We start from the raw sequence: 26,560 nt of genomic DNA on the forward strand, positions 1-26,560 counted from the left end.
GCAACTTCACGTCTTATAGAGGATTATTAGGCAGTTTTTAAGAGATCATTTTGGCCCTGTATGCCTATCCCTTTTTCCTCACATTCTTTCTCCTTCGGTTTTTAAGTGTTTTCACCAACCTGTCCTCTTACACCTGCTGCTGCCTGTCCCCTCCCTTTCTTCCCCACATTATCAGCCTCTTCCACTGTCCCTCTCCCCAGGTTTCATACAGTTCTTCAATTTAATCTTATTCCTCCTTCCTTAACTTGTTTGGATGCTGCTTGGAGGATCACTCAAGGAGCCAAGAACACAAGAAGTAAGTGAGTTATCCTCACTTTCACATCCACAAAGCAAAAAAAAAAAAAAAAAAAAAAAAAAAAAAAAAAAAAAACAAAAAAAAAAACAAAAAACAAACAAAACAAAAAACAAACAAAAAAAACCCACCAAAAAAGCAGTTACATTGAGAATCTACTCTTTTCTGGTAGTTCTAAAGCATGAGTTTGAATGGCATCTTCAGAACTCTACCAAACTCCCCAGAAATGTCCACCCACTATATAAATCACTGATTACGTGGAGATTTTTACTGTGTCGAACACCAGAGAAATCTTTACTTTTATTGCAGTATGTTCTGGTGATAATCTCACTGTCAGATTGTGATGTAAAAAGCTACCTGTTAAATGACTAGCGTTTTTAACATGAGTAAAATCCGGTGTTCTTCCTCATGCCTGTTTCAGGAGTAGCCATAGTATATTAGTGAAAACATTAAAAATCAGAAGCAACAAAAAAACCTGTTGTTTGAGACAGACAGCAAAACCAGAATGCCTTAATCTAAACGGTTGATAGCAGAGGAATGAAACAGCATGGTAATAGACAGCACCAGACATTTATAATTAGTAGTTATAGCAGATGTTTATATAGGTAATAAAAATTAAATATTTCCATTACAACTTCACAAGTCTAGCAAAAAGTGCATGTGTGTTTGGACACAGATATAAAGTATATTGAATTTCAGCTACAGAATGAGTTAACTGTTAAAAACAATACTGAAGCTAAGGGATTTTTAAGAAAATAATTTAACTCCTCTCACCTGAGACAATGCCAAAATGAAAGCATATTTTCAGAAGTTTTATTTTTAGTGCACACTGGAAAAGGCTGAGGTGCTAAGAAGAGGCCAGACTATTCTTGAGAATGTCATCCACTATTAATAATTCTACCTATATTTGACAGAACACTGGTTTGGTGTTCAGTGATGGCATCTACTGAACAGATGTGGATGACAGTCTTTCACAGTATTTTCCATTCACTTCTATCTCAAATTGCCATCTTGATGACAAATCATTACCATTAAAGCATATTGACTTCTCTTGGGAACCGGAATTGAAATTTCTGAATCTGGAAACTTTAAAATAAACAAAGCCCTGGCACCCAAAAGTTGCACCTGCATTACATACTTTTATTTTTGCTACCAACATCACACTTCCCACAGTTCAGTAGAGGTTTGCCATTCACTGTATTTCTTTTCTGTTTATAATACAGACATGCATTAGATGTCTCTGTAACCAATGCTGTGAATTTTGAAAACCTAGCAATCTGATAACATTTTTATGCACACGGGTAAAGGAAAGCTTCTCTTATTATTTAACAATCTATTTATCCATAATAGAACTAGTTTTAATGTAGACAGAGGTGACAGAAATTAAAAGATTTTCTTTTAGGAGCTGTTTACACTAGCCGTTCCCAAAGGAATGAGCTAGCAATGCCATTTTTGCTACATATATTTTTTTTTTCTCTCAAAGCGCTGTACTGAATTTTCCACATAACAAATATAGGATATGTTGAATGAGATTCCACAGATAATTACCAAAATTTAGTTTATTATGCAAAGTATGATTAAAATCAAAAAGCTTTTATATGCACATAAACAATGGGTCAGATAAGTACGAAAGTGAACATTTCCTTTGACTATTGAACTTTGTATGAAATGCATACAGTGGTAAAAATTGAACCATGTTCTGTATTCATTATGTGGCTTATAAAATTACTGTCATGCTCAATGTAGTGCAATTGTAGTTTATATGATTATGGCTCCACTGAAAAAGTTCTCACTACCCTCACTATAGCCAATCAACTCCATGTTTTGAAATGCTTTTGTTTTACTATGATTTTTACCTTATGTGGCTTTTTAAAAGTAGACAAGCTCAGATTAACTGACGAGCTAGTAAGAATCTGTTCTACTTTTGTTCAATGCACTACCTTAAGATTTCCAGAAGAGAGTACTCCAGTAAGAAGAAAAAAAAAAAAAAGATTAAAAAAGTAATCATGGCTGCTTTATTCTCTTAATGTCATTTATGACAGGTATAGTTTATATCAGGTCATATGAAATCACATTTATATCACCAGAGACTATATTTAGAATATAACTTGTGACCTAATCAGTAGGCTTTAAATTCAAGTAGTAGTAGCACTGTGTTTAAAGTGTGTGGGTGGGGAATTAAAAGCTCACAGTCCTATCCAGGTGGTTTTACCTGTGTCATTTTATGCCCTAAGAGTCCCTAATTCTCTGCACGAACCAGTGTTTTGGGAGAAAGGCAAAACCAAGCAGAGAATAGTGAATAAAGCCCTTCTACTCTTAATTTCAGATTTCCAATACCAGCAACCCCTCCCTAATAGAAAAGGACTTTGTTTTAAACAGAAATATTTTTTAAAAGTGGCATCTACCAAAAATTGTACCTGTGAAAGTAGTTTATTCATGTAGCTATGATAATGATATTGACAGTAACTTCTTTCTTTTATTAGTATATACCTTAGTCTTCTTGCATATACAGAAACAGGCTTCTGACCCAAATCAGGCAAGCCAAAGTATCAGAGTAAACATCTCATGTAAATATTTGCTGCACTTATATTTGAATGATATAATTATGCAGATATGGACTACATATATTTACACATCCACCATTTTTTAGGAAACCATGTTCATACACCAAGGAACACAATGGTAAGATGCCTCCCTTCAACATACAACATAGAACTTTTATAGGAAGGAAGGAGTCTCTGTCTTTTGGATGAACTGTCTTTGAAATAACTGGGTTTATACTCTTTCCCCCTGCACTTCATCTTTCATGACAGCAATGGACACCCATACAAACTACTGCTAGTAGATTTTACAAACCCTGTAAATTTAGATGATCTAAAATTATCGCATCACATTACAACTCCTGAAAACAGTATTATGCATAGGTGTGGCTATTCCTGCACAATCACTGCATACCAGGTCTTCAGAGGATACAACGATTATGTAACTAAACGACTTGGGAAGTTGACAGTTGGATATAAATGTTTTGGTTTTAAGGCCAAACAAATTCCAGTTTTGCAATTTGGCAACATTCACAACATTTTTCACAGACTGCAAAAGGCAAATGGAGGTGACCAAGCTACTTCATATTACCAGATTTCTAGAAATTCAGCATGATCAAACAACTTATTTATCCTCAGCTGCCTTCTCAGAAATGTCTGAGCAGTTATTTTCATGACACTTAAAAAAAAGCATGTTAAGACTTTTGAAATGACAGCCATAATTAGTGTTACTGACAGCAGCTAAGTAAAGACATTACCATTTGGATTCTACACTTTTTTCTGCATGGAAGATTTCCTCTGAAACATTTAAAGCTTAATAAACCTCGATGTAACTGAACTCAGTGTCTCTTCACAGAAAGTGTCAGGCAGAATTGCAGTGCTACTAATTCTGCCTCTAGTATCTTCTGTCGAGTAGTTGGCACTGTTGAATAAGCTTCTAGATATATAGGAATGCCTTTAGTTAATGCAATCAGACTCACTAGTAAAATAGCTATCATTTTACTAGATAATATTGGTAATGAATATGTAGTACTCATTAAAGTAACAGATTCAAAAGGAAAAAAAAAAAAGCTCAACAAAACAGGCAAAAACAGATGGGTGAAGCAAAAACTCTGGAATGGATTTTTTTTCAAGTGGAGGAAAGGCAGGCGAAAAAAGTATCAAGGCAGACAAATAACAGATAAACAGGGTTATAATAAGCCCCACTTCCATTGAAATGAAAATAAAGAAAGTTACTTTTTGGTAGTGGTAGAGATGTCTTTGGTGTATTGAACTCCCAACTTAGAAACTTAATGTGGTCACCATTGTTCCGTATTTTAGCAGAGCCACAGTTATCCAGTCACAATATAGTATGGGCAGGCTGGCACTGATCTGGACCTGCTGATCACTCCAGCAGGTGAGATCAAGTCCTGTCATGACTCTCATATCCTGAGGGCCAAGTTGGACACTTGGTATATCACAAGAAGATACATGAAGACTGGAAAAGGTCTTTCTCCCACACCCCCATCAATTCCCAGAAACCACACCAAGACTACTGCTTTGCCTTACTTAGGCATGCAGTTATTTTTCCCTTCATATTCCATTTACATGCAACAAATCTATCATGAGGAAGCTATCCAAATTTTAACAACATGAAAAATATGTCAATTCACAGAATGAATCAGAGATTTCATTTTACTTCTAACTTCAGATTTGTTCTAAATAAACTTCAGATTGTTCTTCAAAGACTCTGCCTTTGGTGACTTTTGGAGACCATTATTTAAAATATTTTTTTTAATCAGCTATCTATATATGCTCATTTTATTTAGTGCTTCATAGTTTTAATACTGATTAAATGTTTAAATGAGGGCTGCATGTATTTTTATATTTCTCATATTACTTACGGGTCTTCCGAGCAGAATCTTCCACAAAAAGAGAAGAAATGTCTTCATCTACCCCCGCTTCATTCTTTGCAATACAAGTATATGCTCCTGTATCTTCATAGCGCACATTGCTAATGTGAACCTCACTACCATTTGCTGAAAGGAGAGGAAAAATTCAACATGCAGACATGCTAAAGTGCTTTCAAATTATACATTCAGAAGGCTTTCCCTGCTCATGCTAATTAAACCATTTTCATTCCTGAGTTCGTAACTTGGAGGTACGCCACACTAATCCAAAGGTGTTCAACTGGTTAGTGAATTACACGCACTATTATTCATTTCACAGATATCCAGAATGCCTCAACTGATTTTGCACTTCAGAGCCAAATATTGGCCTGAGGTTTTAATGTATGTTTAAATTACTATGGTTGTCTTTAAAATCAGGTGAATATTAGGTTTTTATTATGTTGCATTTGGTCACTTGACACTCTCACTGGCTTTACACAAAATAACCCAGGTTTCCATGGAACATAATGGGCTAAAATTTCAATATTTAAAATAACATTTTTAATAAAATTATTTGGTTTTAGTAACCAGAGGCACGAGTTTATTTTTGTATGACTCCAGTGTAACAACAATAAAAAACAGGTGCATTTGAATTTCACATCTAGATCAGTATAGAAGCTTATGGAAACCACAAGTATGTTGGCTTGAATAGGAATATGAACAAACAGTCCAGGTTTCACAGGCAGAAGTCTTTTAAATTATGCAATGTGAATAATAAAATGATCAATGATTAATTGCATTTGAAGTATAGTATCCTTGTTCAGCTGTAGGATCTATTTTACAAAACCAGCTTTGTAGGTATTCTAAAATATGGACTAGAGGGGGCACTTGGTTATGGTGCAATACTCCTTCCAGACCATCTTTGTCTTGAAGTTAGTGTATAGATAATTTAACCTGGGAAAAAAATCAGGGAAAATGAGATTTTCAAAATTTTATTTCAAATAAGTACCTTCAAGAAAATGGAATCAAATGTACTTTGCTTAGAGAAGAACCATTTTTATTGATTTATCATAAATATATGATACAGAGGCAAAGGAAAAAAAGAATATACTCTAATCCCTACAGGGGAAATTAACAAAATGCTGCTATGACAGAGGAGTCAATCCCTTTCTAATCATTGTGGAAAGTATTTCTACAAGGAGAGTGCTCGCATATATCCAGGAGAGAGGGCCATGAAAGAACAAAGGACGGTGACATCTATAGGGAAGGCAAGACTGTTCAGTGAAGCATTCACCTCCTGCTTGTCCTACTGTTTCTCACACTGCAGGCTGATTGCTGTCCTATCCTAATGCTCATCCTGCTTTTGCAGCTGAATGCGAGAAGGTTTTGAAAGGAACACTGGCAGCATGAGATTTTTTTCCCTATGGTTGATCAAAAGTCACTAGAAGGACTGCTCAAAGGTTTTGTGCTAGGCAGGTTCACTAAATTTGCTGAGTCCTGAAGATTTACAGAAGATAGGGGGTTTTGTGTGTGGTTGTGATTTTTGTTTTTGGCAGTGAGGGTTTTTTGGTGTGTGCACAGTGACTTTACTCTCTCCTGGAGGTCTGCTGAGACCCTTCACACATCAGTTGCTCTTCCTGTCCTTTCTGCCATCAGGTCCCCAGGTCTCACTGAGATTCTTATCAGTTAAAAAAAAAATCCGTTTTTATCTGAGCTATAGTAATAGTAAAGTTCTGTCCATGTTCTGATCTAAATTTAAATCTGGACTCATGAAAAATAAAGAGATGTCCTGGTTTCAGCTGGGATAGAGTTAATTTTCTTCCTAGTAGCTGGTACAAAGCTGTGTCTTGCCTTTCATGCAAGAATAATGCTGATAACACACCAATGTTCTAGTTGTTGCTGAGTAGCACTTACCCTGACCAAGGACTTTTCAGTCTCTCATGCTCTGCCAGTGAGCAGGGGCACAAGCAGCCAGGAGGAAGCAGAGACAGGACACCTGACCCAAACTAGCCAAAGGGGTATTCCATACCACAGCACGTCTTGCCCAGTATATAACCCAGGGGGATCAATCACTGCTCAGGTCAGGCTGGGTATCTGTCAGTGGGTGGTGAGCAATTGCACTGTGTGTTACTGTTCTTTGCGGTTTTGTTTTTCTCTCTTTTTATTTTTTCTCTTTCATTATTATTATTAGTTATATCAATATTATACCTTATTTTAATTATCAAACTGTTCTTCTCTTGGCCCACAGACTTTGCCTTTTTTACAATTCTCTCCACCCCACTGGGGAGGGGAGTGAGCAAGTAAATGCATGGTACTTAGTTGCCAGCTGGGCTTAAACCATGACAATAGATTAATATCATTGCATTAGAACAAATCTTTACAGATAAAAACATTGTTTCTCATTGAATGGCATTAATATAGTTGTAGTGACACATTCTAAAGAAGTGTTAAACTGCTTTCTCCACTCAGAAAGTGCAGATTTTTTAATAGAGAAGAGCACACTGGAGTTTACTGGTGATCCTGCCAGCAAGTACAACCATTATTTCTAACACAAAGAAAACAGAGATGTGTCTTGGGGAGAAACTGGAAAACATCTTCTGAAATGTTTTATCTTAGATTTCAACCCTTCATTAAAACTACACAAGAAGAATTAGTACAGAAAGGATGTGTTGATAAACCATTCACAACCTGTAGAAAACAATAAATATGCCCCTTTACCTTGAAGAGTTAGCTGTTTGGATAATTTTGGAGTGATATCAATCCCATTCTTTAGCCAACCAAGTTGTGGGTTGGGAATACCTTCAGCATGGCACCGAAGGCTAGCAGTCACACCTGGCTCTCTTGCCTGGCTCTCTGGATAGACTCGGATGACTGGTGGAACTGAAGAAAGGAAACAATTATAGTTTAGTGGAGAAGACTATTATTGTCATTTTAAGAAAAATAATTATAAGCAATTCTAAAGACTCCTGCAGCTATATATAACAACACACAGATGTGGTAGTAGCCACATATTCAGTGATATTCAGGGTTGAACTCTATCACAGTAAATTTATGAAGCAGAAAGAATGTTCTGTGAGTAAAACCTATTTTCACTGCCTGTAGTATCAATTTAAAAAGCCTGAACTCTAATTCAATATTTTGGGGTTTAGTAATATGAAATTTAATTTTCCTTAAACTTCTTTATAAAATATGAATAATGCACAACCAGTATGTCATGATGTGATGTACAGAGATTGCAATTGTCTTGTCTCACAAACCTTTAACACTTCATCTCCACCTTTCCCCTCTCTTCAAAATGTCTACCAACAATCCATTTTACCTGTATAAAACATGCAATTACAGAATCACATAATGGTTGAAGTTGAAAACGACCTCCAAAGATCATCTTGTCCAGTCCCTCTGCTGAACCCAGTTGCCCAGGACCATATTTACCTTCAGGAGTATCTCCAAGGAGGCAGACTCTAACACCTCTCTGGGCAACAGGTGCCAGCACTTGGTCACCGTTACGGTGAAAATAACTGTGCCTGACAACACTCCCTAAGGGCTTCTTGTATAGATGAAGGTGGAAAGCAAGGGCTGGTCAGGTCTCGTCCACTAGTGTGCATGAGTTGTGGACTCCTACGGCATGAGCCCTGAGGTTCCCCTGGCTTGGGAAACCCACCCATGCACTAAGCTTGAGCACTCTGCTGCTAATCATGCCAGCACGGGAGCTGCTCGCCTCAGCAACCATTAATGAAGATGTTAAGCAGTACATTTATAAGACTGAGTTTCATTATTAACAAAATGCAAGAATTGTTGACATCACTTTTCCAAGGTTTGGAAACTTGCTGCAGTATATGCTTACCACCTAAAAATCTGCCACCTAGCACACATCAGTATTGACAGAGAGGGCATATGATATCACAGTGGTCATAGAATAGTTACGGTTCGAAAGGACCTTAAGATCATCTAGTTCCAACACCCCTGCCATATCACTACTCTTAATGACTAAGCAGGAGGATTTAAAAATCTTGCTATGTAGATTTTTTAGATTAATAAGTACTGATCTTAATTATGTATAGAGAGAATTTGCTTGAGGTTATTACTAAGAATAAAAAAAAAAACCCTGTAATGAAGGTTAAAGAACCATAATTCCTATTCTCCAAAGTTTTGTTTAATGCAGCTTTAAAAACGTGCAATACTTAGGTGTTGCCACAAAATACAGCTGGGTAGAGGACGAAGTATCAGTTGATAAGGAAAGAAGATAACAAGATCAAAAATGAAGTGTGTCTATCTTGGCACAAGATTAAGTATTTTCAAATGCTATCTGTTTACAAGAAATGTCCCAGCATGCCACCCTATTACAGCACTGAAATCATAGAATAGTTAGGGTTGGAAAGGACCTCAAGATCATCTAGTTCCAACACCCTTGCAACGGGCAGGGGCACCTCACGCTAAACCATCCCACACAAGGCTTCATCCAACCTGGCCTTGAACACCGCCAGGGATGGAGCATTCACAACCTCCCTGGGCAACCCATTCCAGTGTCTCACCACCCTAACAGGAAAGAATTTCCTCCTTATATCCAATCTAAACTTCCCCTGTTTAGGTTTTAACCCATTACCCCTTGTCCTGTCACTACAGTCCCTAATGAAGAGTCCCTCCCCAGCATCCCTATAGGCCCCCTTCAGATACTGGAAGGCTGCTATGAGGTCTCCACGCAGCCTTCTCTTCTCCAGCCTGAACAGCCCCAACTTTCTCAGCCTGTCTTCATACGGGAGGTGCTCCAGTCCCCTGATCATCCTCGTGGCCCTCCTCTGGACTTGTTCCAGCAGTTCCTTGTCCTTTTTATGTGGAGGACACCAGAACTGCACACAATACTCCAGGTGAGGTCTCACAAGAGCAGAGTAGAGGGGCAGGATCACCTCCTTTGACCCACTGGTCACGCTTCTTTTGATGCAGCCCAGGATACGGTTGGCTTTCTGGGCTGCAAGCACACACTGCAGCCGGCTCATGTTAATTTTCTTAGTGACCAGCACCCCCAAGTCCTTCTCTGCAGGGCTGCTCTGAATCTCTTCTTTGCCCAATCTGTAGCTGTGCCTGGGATTGCTCTGACCCAGGTCCTTGCCCTTGTCATGGTTGAACTTCATAAGGCTGGCATCAGCCCACCTCACAAGCGTGTCAAGGTCCCGCTGGATGGCATTCCTTCCCTCCAGGGTATCAACCAAACCACACAGCTTGGTGTCATCGGCAAACTTGCTGAGGGCACACTCAATCCCACTGTCCATGCCTTAGGTATCTACATTGTAAGAAGTCCACGAATGTACTGTATCTCAGAGTGGATGGGGAAACCAGTAGGTTTCAGGGCTATTTTAAACCCAGTCGGAAATTAAGGTAGTTTCAAATAATATACAGGAAAAATTACACATAACCTCAACATGCAAACTGCAAAACTATAATAAAAGAACACGGAAGAGGATTAAGAATATGGAAATTATGGCTGATAGTTGCTTAGACTACCAGGTGAGAGGAAGAGTGCATAAAAATCAGGGACTTCAGGATTCTATTGAGTTTCTGGAAAGGACTTTGCTTTTATGGACATGGATCTGAACTTTTCATCTCAAGCCTGACATTCCTATTCCTGTTCCCCCTCCAATCCTTCCCTTTTTTTTCTCCTCTCCCATAGGATCTGTGTGCTCCACACTGAGACCTTGCCTTCCCCACTGAGACTCCTCAGACTAAGCCACTATTCAACTGCACGCTCAGATGGCCTGAGCCTCTTTTGGCACCTCAGCTTCCCATCTGACTTTGACTCACTTCCTATGATCCAATTTTCATGTCTGCCCTGTTCAGCAGTTCTTGACAGAAGGTGCTTTAGGTGAACTTCCCCATGCTGCAGATTTTCCACTTCATCAAAGCTAAATAGTTTATTTCTCCACCTTGACTCCAAAATAGCAAGGATCACAATTTCCTTAGAGATAGAACTGCCACACTGGAGCATCTAGCACTCTGGAGCACCTCAGCAACACAAGTAACTCTTAGGACCAAGTGCAAGGAATTGCAACTCTGTATATAATAATATATAAAGTCGTTCATTGAATATATTAATACCATCAAAAGAAAAAAAATCAAACTGACAGACTCAGATTTGTATAGTCATATAGTCTCATAATCATGTGGTTGAAAGTTTTAATTATTATATAAATGCTAATAATTAGCATTATTTAGTGAAATAGTTCCTCCTGCACCATCATAATTTTGTATTTTGGGGTGTTTTATTAACAGTTTTTCTTAATTGTTTATATGAAAAAGGGTTAAATACCAACTTATGAAATTGCTTACAATATTTAGTTTACCATATTATTTGCATAAGATTAATTTTTTTCACCATAAACCATGTCTTTAACAGCCCTCATTATCTGTATTGTTCCAAAGCAAGCTCATTATTCTCTACTACTGTACAAGTAAATTCAAAACAAAACAAAAAAAAATCCTAAAGATTTTAGTCTTAAATTAAATTTATATATGCATATATTAAATATTTGCAAACTCGTAGATGTAAAATATATATTTATAACTAAAAATATATAGATTTACACACATGTAAATCAAGAAAGAACTTAAAATCTAGTTCTGTTGTTTTAATTGAGCCTTCACATCAGATCTTTGTGACCAATAAAGCCTCATTATCTCATTAACCTTTTGTCTGACTCTCTTGTTAATACAGGTATCATTACATTAATTAGTCATTAACACAGCTACAAGTACTGACCATCATGCCTGTGCTTAGGAAGATTACTGCTTACAAGTGCTGCTCTAAACTGTGGAAGAGCTGTTCATTTATTTCCAGGTTTTTAACTCCATTTATCCAAAATACGCACAGCAAATGATCCTATTGCACTGAGGGTCTCCTCCTTTTCCTTGCTTCACAGGAAATCAACATCCAAAATTGTATTGGAAGGTACCTCTCCAGTATCAACTTGAGAAAAAAAACTATCTGAACAGAGCAAACATGGCCTAGTCAGTTTGTTTGGACAACTTTAAATTTATATGAAGGATACAGAGGAGTGGAACAACTGCTTAAAATAATCAGAAAAAAAAAAATCACATATAGGAAAAACAGCTACGAGGAGAGGGTATTACTATTTAAGAGAAGGCAAAGACCTATTTTGAGGGCACCAGTAACAACTGCAGTGAAGTTTTGTCCAAGTACAGTCTTTAGAACTTGAACAGATGTAGGAAAATGTAAAGATCAAGATTTCAAATCCAGATGCCTTCAGTTAATATACTAAAATCATGGTAAGAATTCAAAATAATAAAAGTGTAGGGTAGTGCTTTTTTAAAATCTTACATTAAATGCAAAATACTTATTTTGCACATAGCACACTAGAAATCTTCACAAGGCAACAGTTCACAGTGCAAAGCAAATCTTCTGGACTGTTTTTACTCCTTTAATAACTATTATTCATACGGAAGTAATAAAATGAATATTACTGTATTGTATTGTTTTTCATTACTTAGAGCAAGAAGAAAAAAAATCCTCTTTTTCTGTTAAGCTGTAACACACTGCAAAAAAAGTAAAACAGCAACAACAGATCTGCTTAACAAAATCCAAATCCAAGTCTGCTATGAGTTTGGTAATTAGAACATTTTTCCTTACCATTCACTTGGAGAATATGTGTTTGATAGAGCTTATCATAGCCATCAGCATAGCAGGTGTAATTTCCCATATGAGTTGTGGTAACCTTAGTAATGTACAAGGACCCATCATCTCCAAAATCCTACCGGGAAAGATTAAAAATAAGGTTATCATAATTGTGCCTGCATCTCTACAGTAATTATGCTCATCATCATGGCAAAAAAGCTGTGATGTAAATACCAAACATCACGAATATTAAACCAAAACAACTGACAGTAGTCTGAAACCCAAATATGATATTTGTGAATGGTAGAGTTGTTGGATCTTGTCACACATATTGTGCCTGTAAAAGAAAATAAAACTACTATTTTATCAATTAGTTAAACACTGCAGAAGTAATACATTTGTTTCTTTAGCTCTGATAGTTATTTGCAGAAGAAATGCTATTTAGGATTGGATATGATCAGATAGAAAAACTAAATCTCTGCACAATTTAACAAGGCAAATGACATCCTGTAGAAGTCTGTCATCCTTTGAAATGAGCAGATACATAGAAAAAAAAAATCCTCTTTTTTCCCCAATTGAAGTAATAATTTTTAACTCCATCCTTTTATGCAAATTTAATTGGCATACAGGCTACACTGGGTTACAGTAGAAAATTTGACCCTCATTTGGACTCCCCATTCAATTCTCAGTTCTATTTTAATTAATAAAATATCATTTAAAATTTACAATCAGTTGTAAACTCTATCAATTATTGTAAAAATGTATGGAACATTTAATAGTTTTATTCTTCCTTGTTATTTTTCATGTCTGCAAGGACCACGCTAAAATAACAGTCCTAGTCTAGTTTCTTCCAGTATGTCTCAGATTTTATAGTGCTTGTACAACTCCAAAATTGTTTTTTCTACACTATATTTAATGATTTACTTTTTCAAGGACATTTCTTGACAGTTTGTTTCAGTCTCATGTAACAATCTTCTTATTATTATGTATGCATTGTATTTACATCAAACAACAATTAAATTATTTGAGCAGAGAATATAAAATAGAAAGGTAAAATGATGACAAATGTCTTATAGCCTAGTAGATAGTTTCTGCTGTATTTAATTCTGAAATTAAAGCGCATAACCTATGATAAAACCCATACAAACCAGAATCTGTTTCAAACTAGAAAAAGTATGCAGAATATCACATGGCATGTAGGTCAGCCCGTGTTCCTGAAGGAAACCTGTACTCTGTAATCATATGCCTAATGTTAATATATTCTACCATAAACTCAGCTATCATTCTTGTGTACTAAAAAGCTGTTTCAAAGCTTCTCAATATTTCTATGTTTATAATATAGTTTTTATTTTTATCCTAAAATTATTCATGGCCAGCTTATAGCCATTTTATACTCCTTAACATAAATAAGCTCCAAAATAGCCTTTAAAATCTTTAAATAACTTACAATATCCTCTCTTTGCAATTAACCACAGGATACAGCGCTATAAAATATACACATCTACACATTATAATTATATGCAACACAAATATTCATGCACACATGCTCACACATAGAGCCCCAAGTATCAAACAGGTGTCTGATTCACTAGAATAGGAATAATCACCAAGCTGTAATAGGTACGTGCCTCATTAGATTCAGAGATTCATTACAGAAGCACGGTTGTAAAGCGATTTCAGGGATCTGGGATTCCTGAAGGCAAGAGTTACCGGCAAAGACCATGGTAAAGGAAGCTTTTAGTACAACAGCCTCTTCCACTTCTTTTGTCACCAGGTCCTCTGCCACACTCAGCAGCAGGCTCGTATTTTCCCTACTCTTCCTTTTGCTACTGATATAGCCCTGAAGCCCTGTAGAAGCTCTTCATGTCCCTCTCCAGATTCAGTTCCAGGGGGGCTTTATCTATCTTAATCCTGCACATTCTAATAGTGTTGCAATATTCTTCCTGGGTCACCTGTCCTTGCTTCTACCATGCTTTCTTTTCATTTGAGCTCTGTCAGGAGCATCTTGTTCATTAAGACAGGCCTCTGGCTGCCTTCTACATCCTGTTCATTGTGACAAACTATTCTTAAGCATAGAGGAGGCAGGTGATCCTTAAAAATCAACCAGCTGTCTTAGACCCCTCTTCAGCATGGTCTCCTATGGGATTCTGCCAAGCACGTCCTTGAAGAGACTGAAGTCTGTACTCCTGCAGTCAGCTCTCCAGAAATCTAGGTTTATGCTCCTACTTTTTACCTTGATGCCTCCTCCTAGGCTCCTTCACTGTACCATCCTGATCTTATACCCACAACCAGTTCAAATTCCTCAAATTCACAGAACAGTGTTACAGCTTTTAAAAACAGAAAACTGAGCTGTAATATCTCACTCAGAGAGCCTGTAAGCTGCATAGTAAATGAACTTAGATAAAAAATATTACTATGTGCTGCCTTATTCCTACATTCTATCCTTTGAACATTATCAGTGACAAAATATTAGACTAGATTAACCTCTGGTCCATGATGCCAATTCTTATATTCTTCCATGACCCCACCTACCACTTTCTCAAGTTATTTGGACTTATTTGTTTCAGTCCCCACTTTCTGGTTTTTCTTCTTTCCCAGAGAACATAATCTCAGTGATTTTATGCTCATATTTCACTCAAGCTGCCTTTCACTACAACATCTTTAGTCTTCTTGTACATTGAAACATAAATGTATGAAAATTGGAATCTAGATGAACTTGCCTTTCTCACTTTTCTTTCTTTAAGTATACTCAAAATATTGTTAAATAAACACCAAACATGTGTTTCACTGTGTTTCTTCTCCCAGATATGTTTGGGCAACTAAATTTCACACAGCACAACTGTGCTTCAGATGATTCTTATAGTTGCTTATTAAGAGAAGAAAATAACCCACCTAAAAATTAACCCATCTGGTGAGAATGTCAACAGCCTGCCTTAAGATAAACATAGCTTTCTGAATTAGCACTTCAGTTACACAGACAATATTTTTACCAAGTCTTCTATATGCCATTATATGTTACCATTGCAAAAGATAGTAAAAATAATAAAAAAAGCTTTAATGTATACTTTTAGATTATGAGAATGAATACAACTGGATTTCCTGTCAAAAAATGCACCCGAAGAACTTCTACAAACTTTCTAATTTGATATTTTTTATTTTTATATATTTCCAAAGTGCCTGAAGAGCAATCAACTTTCATCCCTTTATTATCTAAACACGTTTTCAAAGTGTTGCAGTTCAAATTATTAGTGTAAAAATGAAGAATGTTCAAAGGAACCACACTAGAGGTACTTTTATTTAGCAAATGTCTAATATTGCTGCCTGCAATTTTTTGCCTAGTTTCTGCCAAAGGTATTTGTGAACAAAATAGGACACAGAATGGAGTGTTTTAACATTTAGCGGCTGCAATGCAGTCTGGGGACTTGTTTAACTTAACATTCCTTATACTAAGTTATTAGATATTGCTTTGAAGCATACTTACCTGTTCCAGACCTTTGACTGATTTATTATAGTATGATGATATCTTTAAGTATCCTACCTATCATCCAAGTAAATGCATATCTGTGTTACCACTTCTCCCTTCTTTTTCATAGAAATCATGGATGGATAGGATAGATAAAACATCCCTGTGGCTATGTTACTGAGATATCTGTATCTCAATAGGATTCACACATGATGTCATCATTTTGTCAGTCAGAGAGTTTGAGTTTTATGGATGGCTTTTTTATTGTTCTTGCTGTTGTGTTTTGTTTTATTGTTTGGTTTGGGGTTTTTTTACAACTACAAAACAAATGTCCCTAAATGAGTTCAGTGTTTGCTTTGTTAATTAAAGCAAACAATTCAATACAAACAGAACTTAATGTTAAGCAGCTTTGGAAAGGGATGATGAAATATAAACAGAGTTCTTCAACAGTGAATGTTGATGTATATTTAGTCATTTATAAAATCACTCTTAAGCTAAGTCACTGAAAAAACTGCATCTCTAGACACACAAGCATCATTGAACTAGAACCTTCAAACATCAACAGCAATGCATATAGAAAAGGGGGGTTTTACCTTCTGAAAAAAAAAAAAAAAAAAAAAAGACTTGGTTATCCTAAAAAAAAAAAAAAAGACTTGGTTATCCTAAAAAAATTGCTACAACCTCAATTTTTGCTAAATATCCTACTGTTCAAATGGTGTGATACTTCTACAATTAAACTTAGAAACGATTTTTGTCATATCTAAAAAAAGATAGAGTTGATCAGTTATTTTAACAATGATTCCACTGCAACTCTATTCTGTTAAAGGACTTGACATTTAAGAATCATGATATGTCATGAATAATGAGTAAAGGAATATGGAAAAAAAACATTCATTAGTCAGTGAATCTTTGCTTAGCTGTCTTAGTGTTAACACAACATAAACCTAAAGGTGATTTTTGTTTTTAAACCAATAATTACTTCCTTCACTTTTATAACTTGCTTTCATACCCTAACGCTTTTCACATGAGAGAGTCTATGATCATTTGCCTGCACTTCTTCATTAACAGCTCTGTTGCCAGCTTTCTCCCCACACGAAAATGTATAATGAAACAGACTGCTTGAATTTGTTCATCATCATATAGCCTAGGATTTGTCCAGTTTGGTTTGTGGTTTGTTGTTTTTGTTTTCGTTTTTTTCACACCACAGTTAATTTATTACCAATATATTGCTCTTAAATAACCTTTTTTTTTTTTTTTGCTTTGTCTCAAAGCCTTCTGGTACTCCAAATCTTGACTATTCTTTCATCTAAAGATCACAGTGCTCACCCTAAGAACACCTCCCTCAAAATGAAAACTAAAAATACCATGTCTTTATTTTCCTTTTCACTCAGTGCATCCACGCTGTTCCTCCTGCCCAAATCTAATTTCTAACATATAACCAAGAATTCATTTCAGAGAATGTAAGGAGTTCAGAAAATTGAACTGGGGATGACGTCTAGATTTAGGTGATCCAAAGCTATTACAGCCAAAACTGAGAGAAATTTTTAAAATAAGAAAACATGATTAGTCTAGAAAAGGAAGTCTAACTCCCTCACAAAATAATTTCTGACCTAGCGCTTAGAGTCCCAAATAACACATAGGTATATCACAGTTAAATCATTAATGTACATAATTTAAACTAAGTCTTGGTACTTGGTTTTTCCACATTCTGAGTGGGTTTTTCTCTTTGGGAGGGCAGTTACTAGGGTTTTGGGTTGTTTTTTTTTTTGTTTGTTTTTGTTTGTTTGGGGTTTTCTTGTTTGGTTTGGGTTTTTTTTATGGTAACATTCTGACCAGCATTTCAGCCTCATCTCTTCACACAGATCCAAACATTTTATAAAACTGAATATAGTGTATTTAAGAGATCTATGAACTGGGTAAGAATATTGGTCTTGAAATTTCCTCTCTGTAAGCTCAGTTTCTGGCAGCTGATGAATCCTCTGTGTGTTTCCTGGAACACCAGAAAGCACCATTACTTTGTACATAGTAAAAAGGTGATTTTTATACACCAAAGTTTACACTTACACACTTTCAAAGTACTGATTTTACGTGCCCTGTTTCATGTAAGTCAGAAGAAACAATTGATATAATCTTCTTACAGCTTTAACATTTTTAACTTCTAAAAAACTTCAAAATATTAATCTTAACTTCAAAAGTCCACACTTTGGGGAAGGAAAGAAAAAAAGAAATAGAAAAAAAAAGAAATCAAGGACAATAAAGGATACAAGAATAAGAACATGAGAACTGGAGATGTGAATTCTTAGTTACATTATCCTAAATCAGAAAAAAATTATATTATCGGGTCCCTAATAAATGGGATTTGCAAGCACCAAACATTTTTAATGAATAGCTTTTAGATTACATATGAAACCTGTATTTATATTTGCAGTCTTTGACAAACCTACAACAAAGAAGAAAATTATATTGGTTGGTATCTTTTTTTGCTGATGGTTAGTAATGTTAACACTGTAACACTGTTATACTAGCTCACTTAAAATGACAACACAATTTGGGTGGGGGGCCTTTCCTTCCTTGTTTTTAAAAAGAAATCTTGATTTTTTTACAGGAAAAGGGGAAAAAAAAATCTGTCTGTGAGCTGATCAGGAAAATAATTTGCACCCAAGAATTAAAATTTTGCATTGGTCTGCTAAGGGAAAGCATCAATAATTGCAGCCATCTAGATATTTTCGAAACAGCAGCTGTTTGCTTATAAAACACAGCCAGTATAAATAATCCCCTTTATCCCCCGGTATATCCCTCCACCCTTTCTGCATTTATTTCAGTCAACTCACGGAAATACCAGTAACAGTAATGTCACATTTTTGTTCATATTTTACGTATTTATTTCTCCATATCTGTAACTTGATTTATTACAGGGACACGGAGAATAGAGAACCTTTTAAGGGTTAACTGGAAAAGTTTTTTAAAATAATTATTGATGTATGCTTGGTTTGCTGGCTAAATTCATCTCAGGCTTTTAATGCTAATTTCAACGTTACAACAACTACTTTCCAAGTAACCAGTTTTTCTGTTCATGTTGGCAGAGCAGTGCAACTCTGAAGTTTGCTACTGCATGTCAGAAAGAAATGAAATTCCAGGAAGATATCTAAGAATGACTGCACCTGGCACAAATCCAAGATTTTTCAAGTTTTCCTTCTAATTCAACAGGGAAAACAAAACCTGATTTTCCCAAGCACAAATTTTGCATGTCTTCTCTCAATCTCTTATTTTACAGCTGCAATAAGAACAAATCATGAATCTAGTGTAAATCCACTGCTTGAATAACCAGCCTGACAGCAAATCGCAAATCAGAACAAAGCTTCAAGAAAGAAAGAACACGGTGTAATGCAGTAAGCAGCAGTATAGTATATACAATAGGAAGTGACACGATCTTAAAAGAAATGCTATTCTGAAGAAAGTAACACCAGACAACAGTTTGTCATTATTAATGCTGGCTAACTTTAGTCAAAGGAAATTATTCTTAGAAAGTTTCTTTCACAGTCAGCTGAGAAAGATAAAGGTGGCAAAATCCTTTCACAGACCAGTTCAGTGGATCTTTGCTCACTGCTCTGAGGTACCGCCTACCTGTCCCTGCTGACAAACTTCCTAGTTACAATTTGACACAGTATTTCATTGATCCTTCTGTTTCTTGACACTGAGGGGACTGGAGAGAAGAAAGGTAGCCTCACTAGCATCACTCTGCTGCCAGTGGGGAAAATTGCAATCATTCAGTAAGCAATTCAGAACATTTAACTAACTCTCAGATTTTGAGGATCTGCACACATCTTCCCAAGCTTGTCTTATAAATGGTCAATACAGAGATCACTATTATCTCTTCCTAAAAGAAGACTTTGTAATGCACAAGCCCATCGTTAGTTGAAGAGGATATGTCTGCACTCAGCAAATCTGAGAAAGATTCTCTGACTATAAATTAATAGAATAACACTGTATCTACCTAAATAAGTAGAGAAGCATGATTTTTCCTTTATTCTCTTTGATGCAGTAAGGACTGCAATTTCACTTCATAGGAAATAGTATTAGCTAATAAATGGTAACATCATTATTCTACGGAAAACATGCAGCAGCTTTGTGCTTTTCAAACTCAGTTAAAAATTTGTTTTGGTATTTCAAAACCTAATAATGTTACAAGGTTCCTAAGAACCTGAAGAGGAACAACACAGAGAAGAGCCATAAACACCTTCACTCCTACATCACCAGTGAGAATAAATGCATTTTATATACAGTGGTGTAAAGAGAATTTGGATCTTGTGTATGGAAGACATGAACTAGACATAAGTGACAGCTTTGCCAAACGAATTGAGCTCTTGAGGCTAGCTGTAAAACATCACTAATCTTTTACTTCCAAAAAACCTCTGTAACTTTATGTTATCTTGCTATGAATCTGCAATAACGACTGCTAATTTATTTAGACATTCAAAAACTCCAACTGAGTAGATACAGCTTATTTTAAATGGAAATTTCTGCATGCTCTAATACAGCTGTCTTTTTTATTGGCTCATGTTACACACTGAGATCTTCAGAATGACTCATATACCATTTAATTGCCACTCCTTTTAACAAAACAAATTGTTATATAATCAGATTTAATCAGATAAAGCTATCTGACATTAATTTCTCATATTTTTCAATTTAACATCATAACCAGTGACATGAATTTATAATTACTTCCCACGGTTTATTAAAATTCCCCCAAAATGTCCTTTTTCTTTTTATAAATCAGCTTTAAGTGTTCTCGTGGTTTGGGTGGAAATCCTTGATGAAGGCTTGGCGCTCATCCTTAGTCCACAGCCAGTAGCACTGTGGGAAGAAGGTGCTGGGATCAGCTTGGTGGAACTAGGGCAAGTTTTGGAGGTTGAGGCACAACCCCTCCTTGGTGGTGAAGGCCTCAATGCTGGCAAAGTGGTTCACCACATGGTCCTGCTGCAGCTGCCAACAGTTCACAGCATCGCATTGGCTGGTCCAGATGAAGGTCTGTCTCTGGTCCCGTACCATGTAGGCCATCATGTCATGGATGCCATTGGGGTCCTCATCATACCACTGGGCCCCCTCCTCCTCAGGAGCCTCTTAGATCTTCACTGAGGGCTGACCCAACCTGATACTGACACTGGCTCTGGATGCAGAGCTGCCTCCCACTGCTCATCATCACCACCATCCTCCTTGTCTTCCTCAGCAGCTTCTGGGTGTCCTGCTGCTGCCCCAAGCAGGTTCCCACCCTGACCATGTTGAAGAACTACTTCTCCACCCAGCTCCATGCCCACAGCAGCTTGTGGATGATCTTATTCTTTTTGGTGGCTGCCTCCACGTGCTGCCTGGTCCTCCTCAGCAGCTCCATGTTGACTGAGTGCTGCTGCTTGATGCTGGCAGGAGCTTTGTGATTCTAGCTGCCCAAGCCAAGTCTGCCCAGCACAGCATGCACCAGGTCAGAGAGCTTCATGCTGGAGTCCTGGCTGTTCTACACCCCCCAAGGGTGCCTCATGGGGCCCAAAGGCCCCACTCGGCCCCTCAACAACAGCAGGAATGTTTCCTACTCTGGTAGTTGCCCCCTGCCCAGCCAGGCTGAGGGGGTCTGTGTGCCAATGAGTTGACTGCTTCCAGCAATAGCCATCGGGTTCGCCCTCTCTGTTTGCGGTTGCTATGGGCCTCCACAAGGAGCCCGGGTGTTCCATGGGCCAGGGCATTCCATGGGGTCTCAGGTATTCCACGGCCCCTCCAGCTGTTCCATGGGCATTGACAGATGGCTTCATCTTGCTGATCTCCTTGTTGATCTCCTCCATGAAGTGGATGACAAAGGCCACCAGCTTGTGCTTGTTACAGCCGAACTCAGGACAAGTGTAGATGAATTTATTATTACACTCCAAGCTAGATCTGCAAAAAGAAACTACCTTTGTCCTGTGCATTTTACTTAGATCACATTCCAAAGTGATATTTAAGTGCTAGGAAACCCCAAATAAGCAGACGTACTGACACAGTTCACTCTTTGAGGTGACTTGATTTAGGGTCACATTTGTGGAATAAGCTTGGCAAAAGCACTTCCCATTTCTACTTTCTTTAAAAGTCTTTTATTTGTAGGAAAGTAAAAGAAATCACTGAATGCTTCCTAAATTTTCCTGATTCTAAACCCATCAACTCTTCCTAAGTACACTGAGATAAGGTTGACTTTCTTTTTAATCACTTAGCTTACAAGCACTTCTGTTTTAAATTTATAAAGATTATTAAAGTTCTTTGATCTTCATATTGCATAAAATACTGGGTTTCAGGTTTTGTTTCATGAGTACAATCCCCATCTCTTATGTTGACAATAATTCATATATTTGGTTCTTGAACTGCTCTCATCTTAAAGTAATCGAAATCTTATTTCACAGAAACATATTTCTGCAGATATTTCTTTACAAACTTAAGAGAATCTACAAAGAATTAAAAAATAACCCTTTAAACATTTTTATTACTAAAATATCCAATTTTCATGCAGTCCATCCCATATATTTCTGAAATATTCAGGAGTGAGACAGACAGGCAGGAAGTGCGTCTTTAAGCTTTACACAGCCTGCAAAAGCTCTGTGGGATAGATTTAGTTTTATTACAAACTACTCTGCGTACACATGATAAACCAACCACTGGGCAATAAAATACCCTGCCAAACGTACACGACTTTCAAATATTTTACAGACAAAACTACCTAAACAAACAAACAGAAAAAGATTGGTAGGGGATCTCCTACTATGTGGTAGCTAAAGAGAAAGATATAGGAAAAAAAAAACAAAAAGAAAATAAACCTAGTAACTTCAAACCTGATTTTGAAAATCTGAATGATCCACTTCTTGTTATTCCCAGTCTACAAGGTTAAAAAAAAAAAAGGCAAATTGTAACTTGGATAGTTTTCTTCAAGAAGATCTCTCATTTTATATGCAGCATCAATGCATATAATGATAGGACAAGGGGCAATGGGTGTAAACTGGAGCATAGGAAGTTCCACGTTAACATCAGGAAGAACTTCTTTACTGTAAGAGTGACAGAGCACTGGAACAGGTTGCCCAGGGGGGTTGTGAAGTCTCCTACACTGGAGATATTCAAGGCCCGCCTGGACAAGTTCCTGTGTGATGTACTGTAGGTTACCCTGCTCTTGCAGGGGGGTTGGACTAGATGATCTTTTGAGGTCCCTTCCAACCCTTGGGATTCTGTGATTCTGTGATCTCCAGATAACATTAGAGGGAAAACAGGGCTAGTCAAACACATGACCTGGATTATTAATGCAGTGCCATTGTGTCAGTTTGTTATCAAGTACGTAGCATAAGAAAAGGAAACATACATGCTTAGAAAGACTTTGAATGGAATTCCCATACAAAAGGGTTTTTTAAGGCATACATCTGAATACATACAACAAAGTCAGTGATACCTGTCCACTGCCATCTTTTGCTCTTGGTTTATAAAATCAAAGCATTGACAGCCCTAATGCTAGCATAGAAGCTTCAGTTAACAAGGGTCTAGCCCAGGCTGACATACTCAATACTCATAGAAATATTTTTCTAGAGCCTTTTAGGGAAACACAAATCCCAGTCAATCTGATCTAAGCAAACTAAACATTTAGTATGAATTATACTAATAAAAGAACTTGAAAGCTGAGACAGTTTAAATTTAATACTAATCCTAGTTATCTGCAAGCATTACATAAATAACTGCCTTTGCTCAAACTATTAATACAACCTTACATGTTAATCAGTCTAATCTTTCATCACAAGAAAGCTTTATTAGGCAAGATCCATTCATTGATGTCAAAGAAAGAAAAGACACTTCACTGGCAGCTACCTCAAGGCTTACCGAAACCATTACAACTAATTATGTAGGAATATTTTTTCTTTTCCCTTCTCCCTTCTCTATGTACATGAATTTTGATAACAATTTTAGTGATAGCCTTTGTATGTTTTGACCACGGTTCCTGATCAGGTAAACTGCAAGATATTGCAAGAAGATGCTAGTACACGACAAGATAAATTACAGTGTTCAGAAAATTGCCTGTAAAAAAGACATTTCAGCATATGGTGGTACTTACAAACATATTTTCCAGAGCTGTACCAAGTATGATGTCATTATTTTACAAATATGAAGCCAAGATATTATGAAGGAAGTTAATAAGCCTACAGGTATCACATATTTTCACGGCTGTTCATACACAACCACAATAGCTGAATATGAAACTAATAAAATCTCATCTTTTCTACACATTATGGCCAGTAAGATATTTGTGTTTTTTCTTTCTGGTATATATCTCTCTGTCAGATCTAGTCTGTCTTTGAGTCACAGAAATGAAGATGGAAATTCCCCATTTCCTAAAGGGATTGTGAATAATGGTCACTACTATTTTTTGGCTGTTATTAACAAAGTAATCTTGCTGATATTTAGAAGCTTTGTTCTTAATGAACACTCACATTTGTTATACATATGAAGTCTACCATACCCTGCTACTTGCAAGGTTAACTGTGTATTATTTTGAAGCAAAGTGCTTAATTGAGGTACATGTGTTCCCATTGTAACAGTTTGGAAAAAAAAAAAAAAAGGAAAATTAATCAAAGTGCTTTCAGTTACACAGCTGAAAATAAGACCATAAAATCCAGTTAAACAGAACACTTATATAAAAGGTTTATATGGAAATCAGAGAATTACATTGAGTCATGACCATATTCGTGTGCTATTTGAATTGAGAGTAACAGGTTCTCTCTTCTGAGCCATCCATTGCTTCACCCATCACAGTAAGCAATCCTCTTCTGCTGCAACAATAACTCTTTGTTAAGAGACTTCAAGTTTCTATAAGATCTACCAAAATAATTTTACCTCTTAGTACACCATTGCTGTTTATATTTGTCTCTTTTTAATTTTTACTTTTTTAACTACTGCTTTCTGTAACAGGAACGGAAGTGCCTTAGAAGTACAAGTCTTTTATGAATCATGAAACCATATATACTATACCATCTTTTTTCACCTTTATTCTATGCTTTCATATTAAACAATGGGACAGCACTATTCATTGGAAAGCTTGTATGCTGCTGTCACCATATGTAACCATTACTGAAATAGCATCACACAATTTTTTCACATATACAGTACAGTCATCTTCTTTGGAAGACTGAAATACACAGAAGTTCTTTTTCTATTGCTGATCCCTCTAGCTAACCCTTGGTATCAATAACATTTAATCACAGACTGTCATGGTTTAAGTTCAGCTGGTAACTCAGAACCACACAGCTGCTCACTCACTCACCCCCTTCTTCCCCCCAGCTCCCAGAGGGATGTGGAGGAGAATTGAAAGAATGTAACTCCCACGGGTTGAGATAAGAACAGTCCAGAAACTAAGGTATAACACACAACTACTACTGCTACCAACAACAGTAATAATGATAAGGGAAATAACAAGGGAAGAAAACACAACCACTCGCCACCCGCTGACCAATACTCAGCCCAACCCAAGCAGTGATCTAGTCCTTACGGGTAACTGCCCCCAGTTTATATACCAGGCATGACGTGCTGTGATATGGAATACCCCTTTGGTTAATCTGGGTCAGGTGTCCTGTCTCTGCTTCCTCCCGGCTTCCCATGCCCCTCCTCACTGGCAGAGCATGAAACTGAAAAAGCCCTAGATCTGAGTAAACATTACTTAACGACAACTAAAAACATTGGTGTGTTATCAGGGTTGTTCTCAGACCAAAGTCAAAAACACAGCACTGCACCGGGAAGGAGAAAAATAAGTGTAACAGCTGAACCCAGGATACAGACCTAACATCAACAGTTGCTAACTGATCATAAAATTCATGTCAGAAATAAGATCTTTAATACAGATCAGTGGGAGAAGAAACTGTTGTTTTGCTTGCTTTTTTTTTCCCCTGCCTTCCTTTTACTATAATTCAAAATGTTATTTTTTTAACACCCACAGCTTAAACTTCAAAACCTTTCTCATGAATGAATTTCTTGTCTGATGTAAAAACTAATACATATCATGTCAAAAACGTGAAACAAAAACAAGATTTCAGTCATTGTTCATTAACTATAAATGACAAGAGTAGGAAATTCACAGAATTCCTAGCATTTCCCAAACTTCTGTACAAAATTTAAAACATATCATAGACAAAAGTGGTATGGCATTAATATTTTACTGTGGGAGAGTATGGCAATTTCAATTTATTTCTCAGTGTCATAAACAGGTCTGCAAGGATAAACCTTTGCCTGGAAGAGCACATACTCTACAAAAGAAGATACAGTCACATCTCAATTAAGTAACAGGGCAATTTGAAATTAAATACATAACTGTTGTTATCAAAATTCTTAAGAATAAATGGTCACCCAAATCTGATTTTAAATCAGATAAGACAACCTACTTCAGATAAGAGTGGAGAATAATGCTTTTCTTTATTAGGTACTCTAAATTTATTTAATATTTTCCTGTTTCAAATATCCAATTAGATATCTATATGAGAAGAAAACATTGGATAAAATTAAGATACTTCCTTTAGTAACTTCTAAAAGAAAACTGTTAATCATCAGCAAAACAGAATCATATTTAGTAAATACTTTTGGCAACTGTCAAAAATCCAGTCATTTTATCTTATTTTACTTCAAAAGTATAATAAAGAATGCAGATTCAGTGATCACCTGAAATTCACCTGAATTTCCCTTACTGTATAAATTAGTATAAGTTTTATACCAAACCAAACTAGCTATTATTTA

The 26,560-nt window shown here is 36.6% G+C and overlaps 1 protein-coding gene across 1 annotated transcript in view; it reads right to left on the reverse strand.

Annotated features, from left to right (window-relative positions):
* Positions 1–26,560, reverse strand: part of FSTL5 (follistatin like 5) — a 359,720-nt gene that overhangs the window by 65,438 nt on the left and 267,722 nt on the right. Inside the window, exons 9-11 of the mRNA XM_065693765.1 lie at positions 12,340–12,460; positions 7,419–7,580; positions 4,716–4,850 (exon numbers count right to left, since the gene is read on the reverse strand). Of these exons, the coding sequence (XP_065549837.1) occupies positions 4,716–4,850; positions 7,419–7,580; positions 12,340–12,460 (418 nt within the window). The remainder of the gene's footprint in view (positions 1–4,715; positions 4,851–7,418; positions 7,581–12,339; positions 12,461–26,560) is intronic.

This window comes from Lathamus discolor, chromosome 1, assembly GCF_037157495.1.
Source record: "Lathamus discolor isolate bLatDis1 chromosome 1, bLatDis1.hap1, whole genome shotgun sequence".
Taxonomy (NCBI): Eukaryota; Metazoa; Chordata; class Aves; order Psittaciformes; family Psittacidae; genus Lathamus; species Lathamus discolor.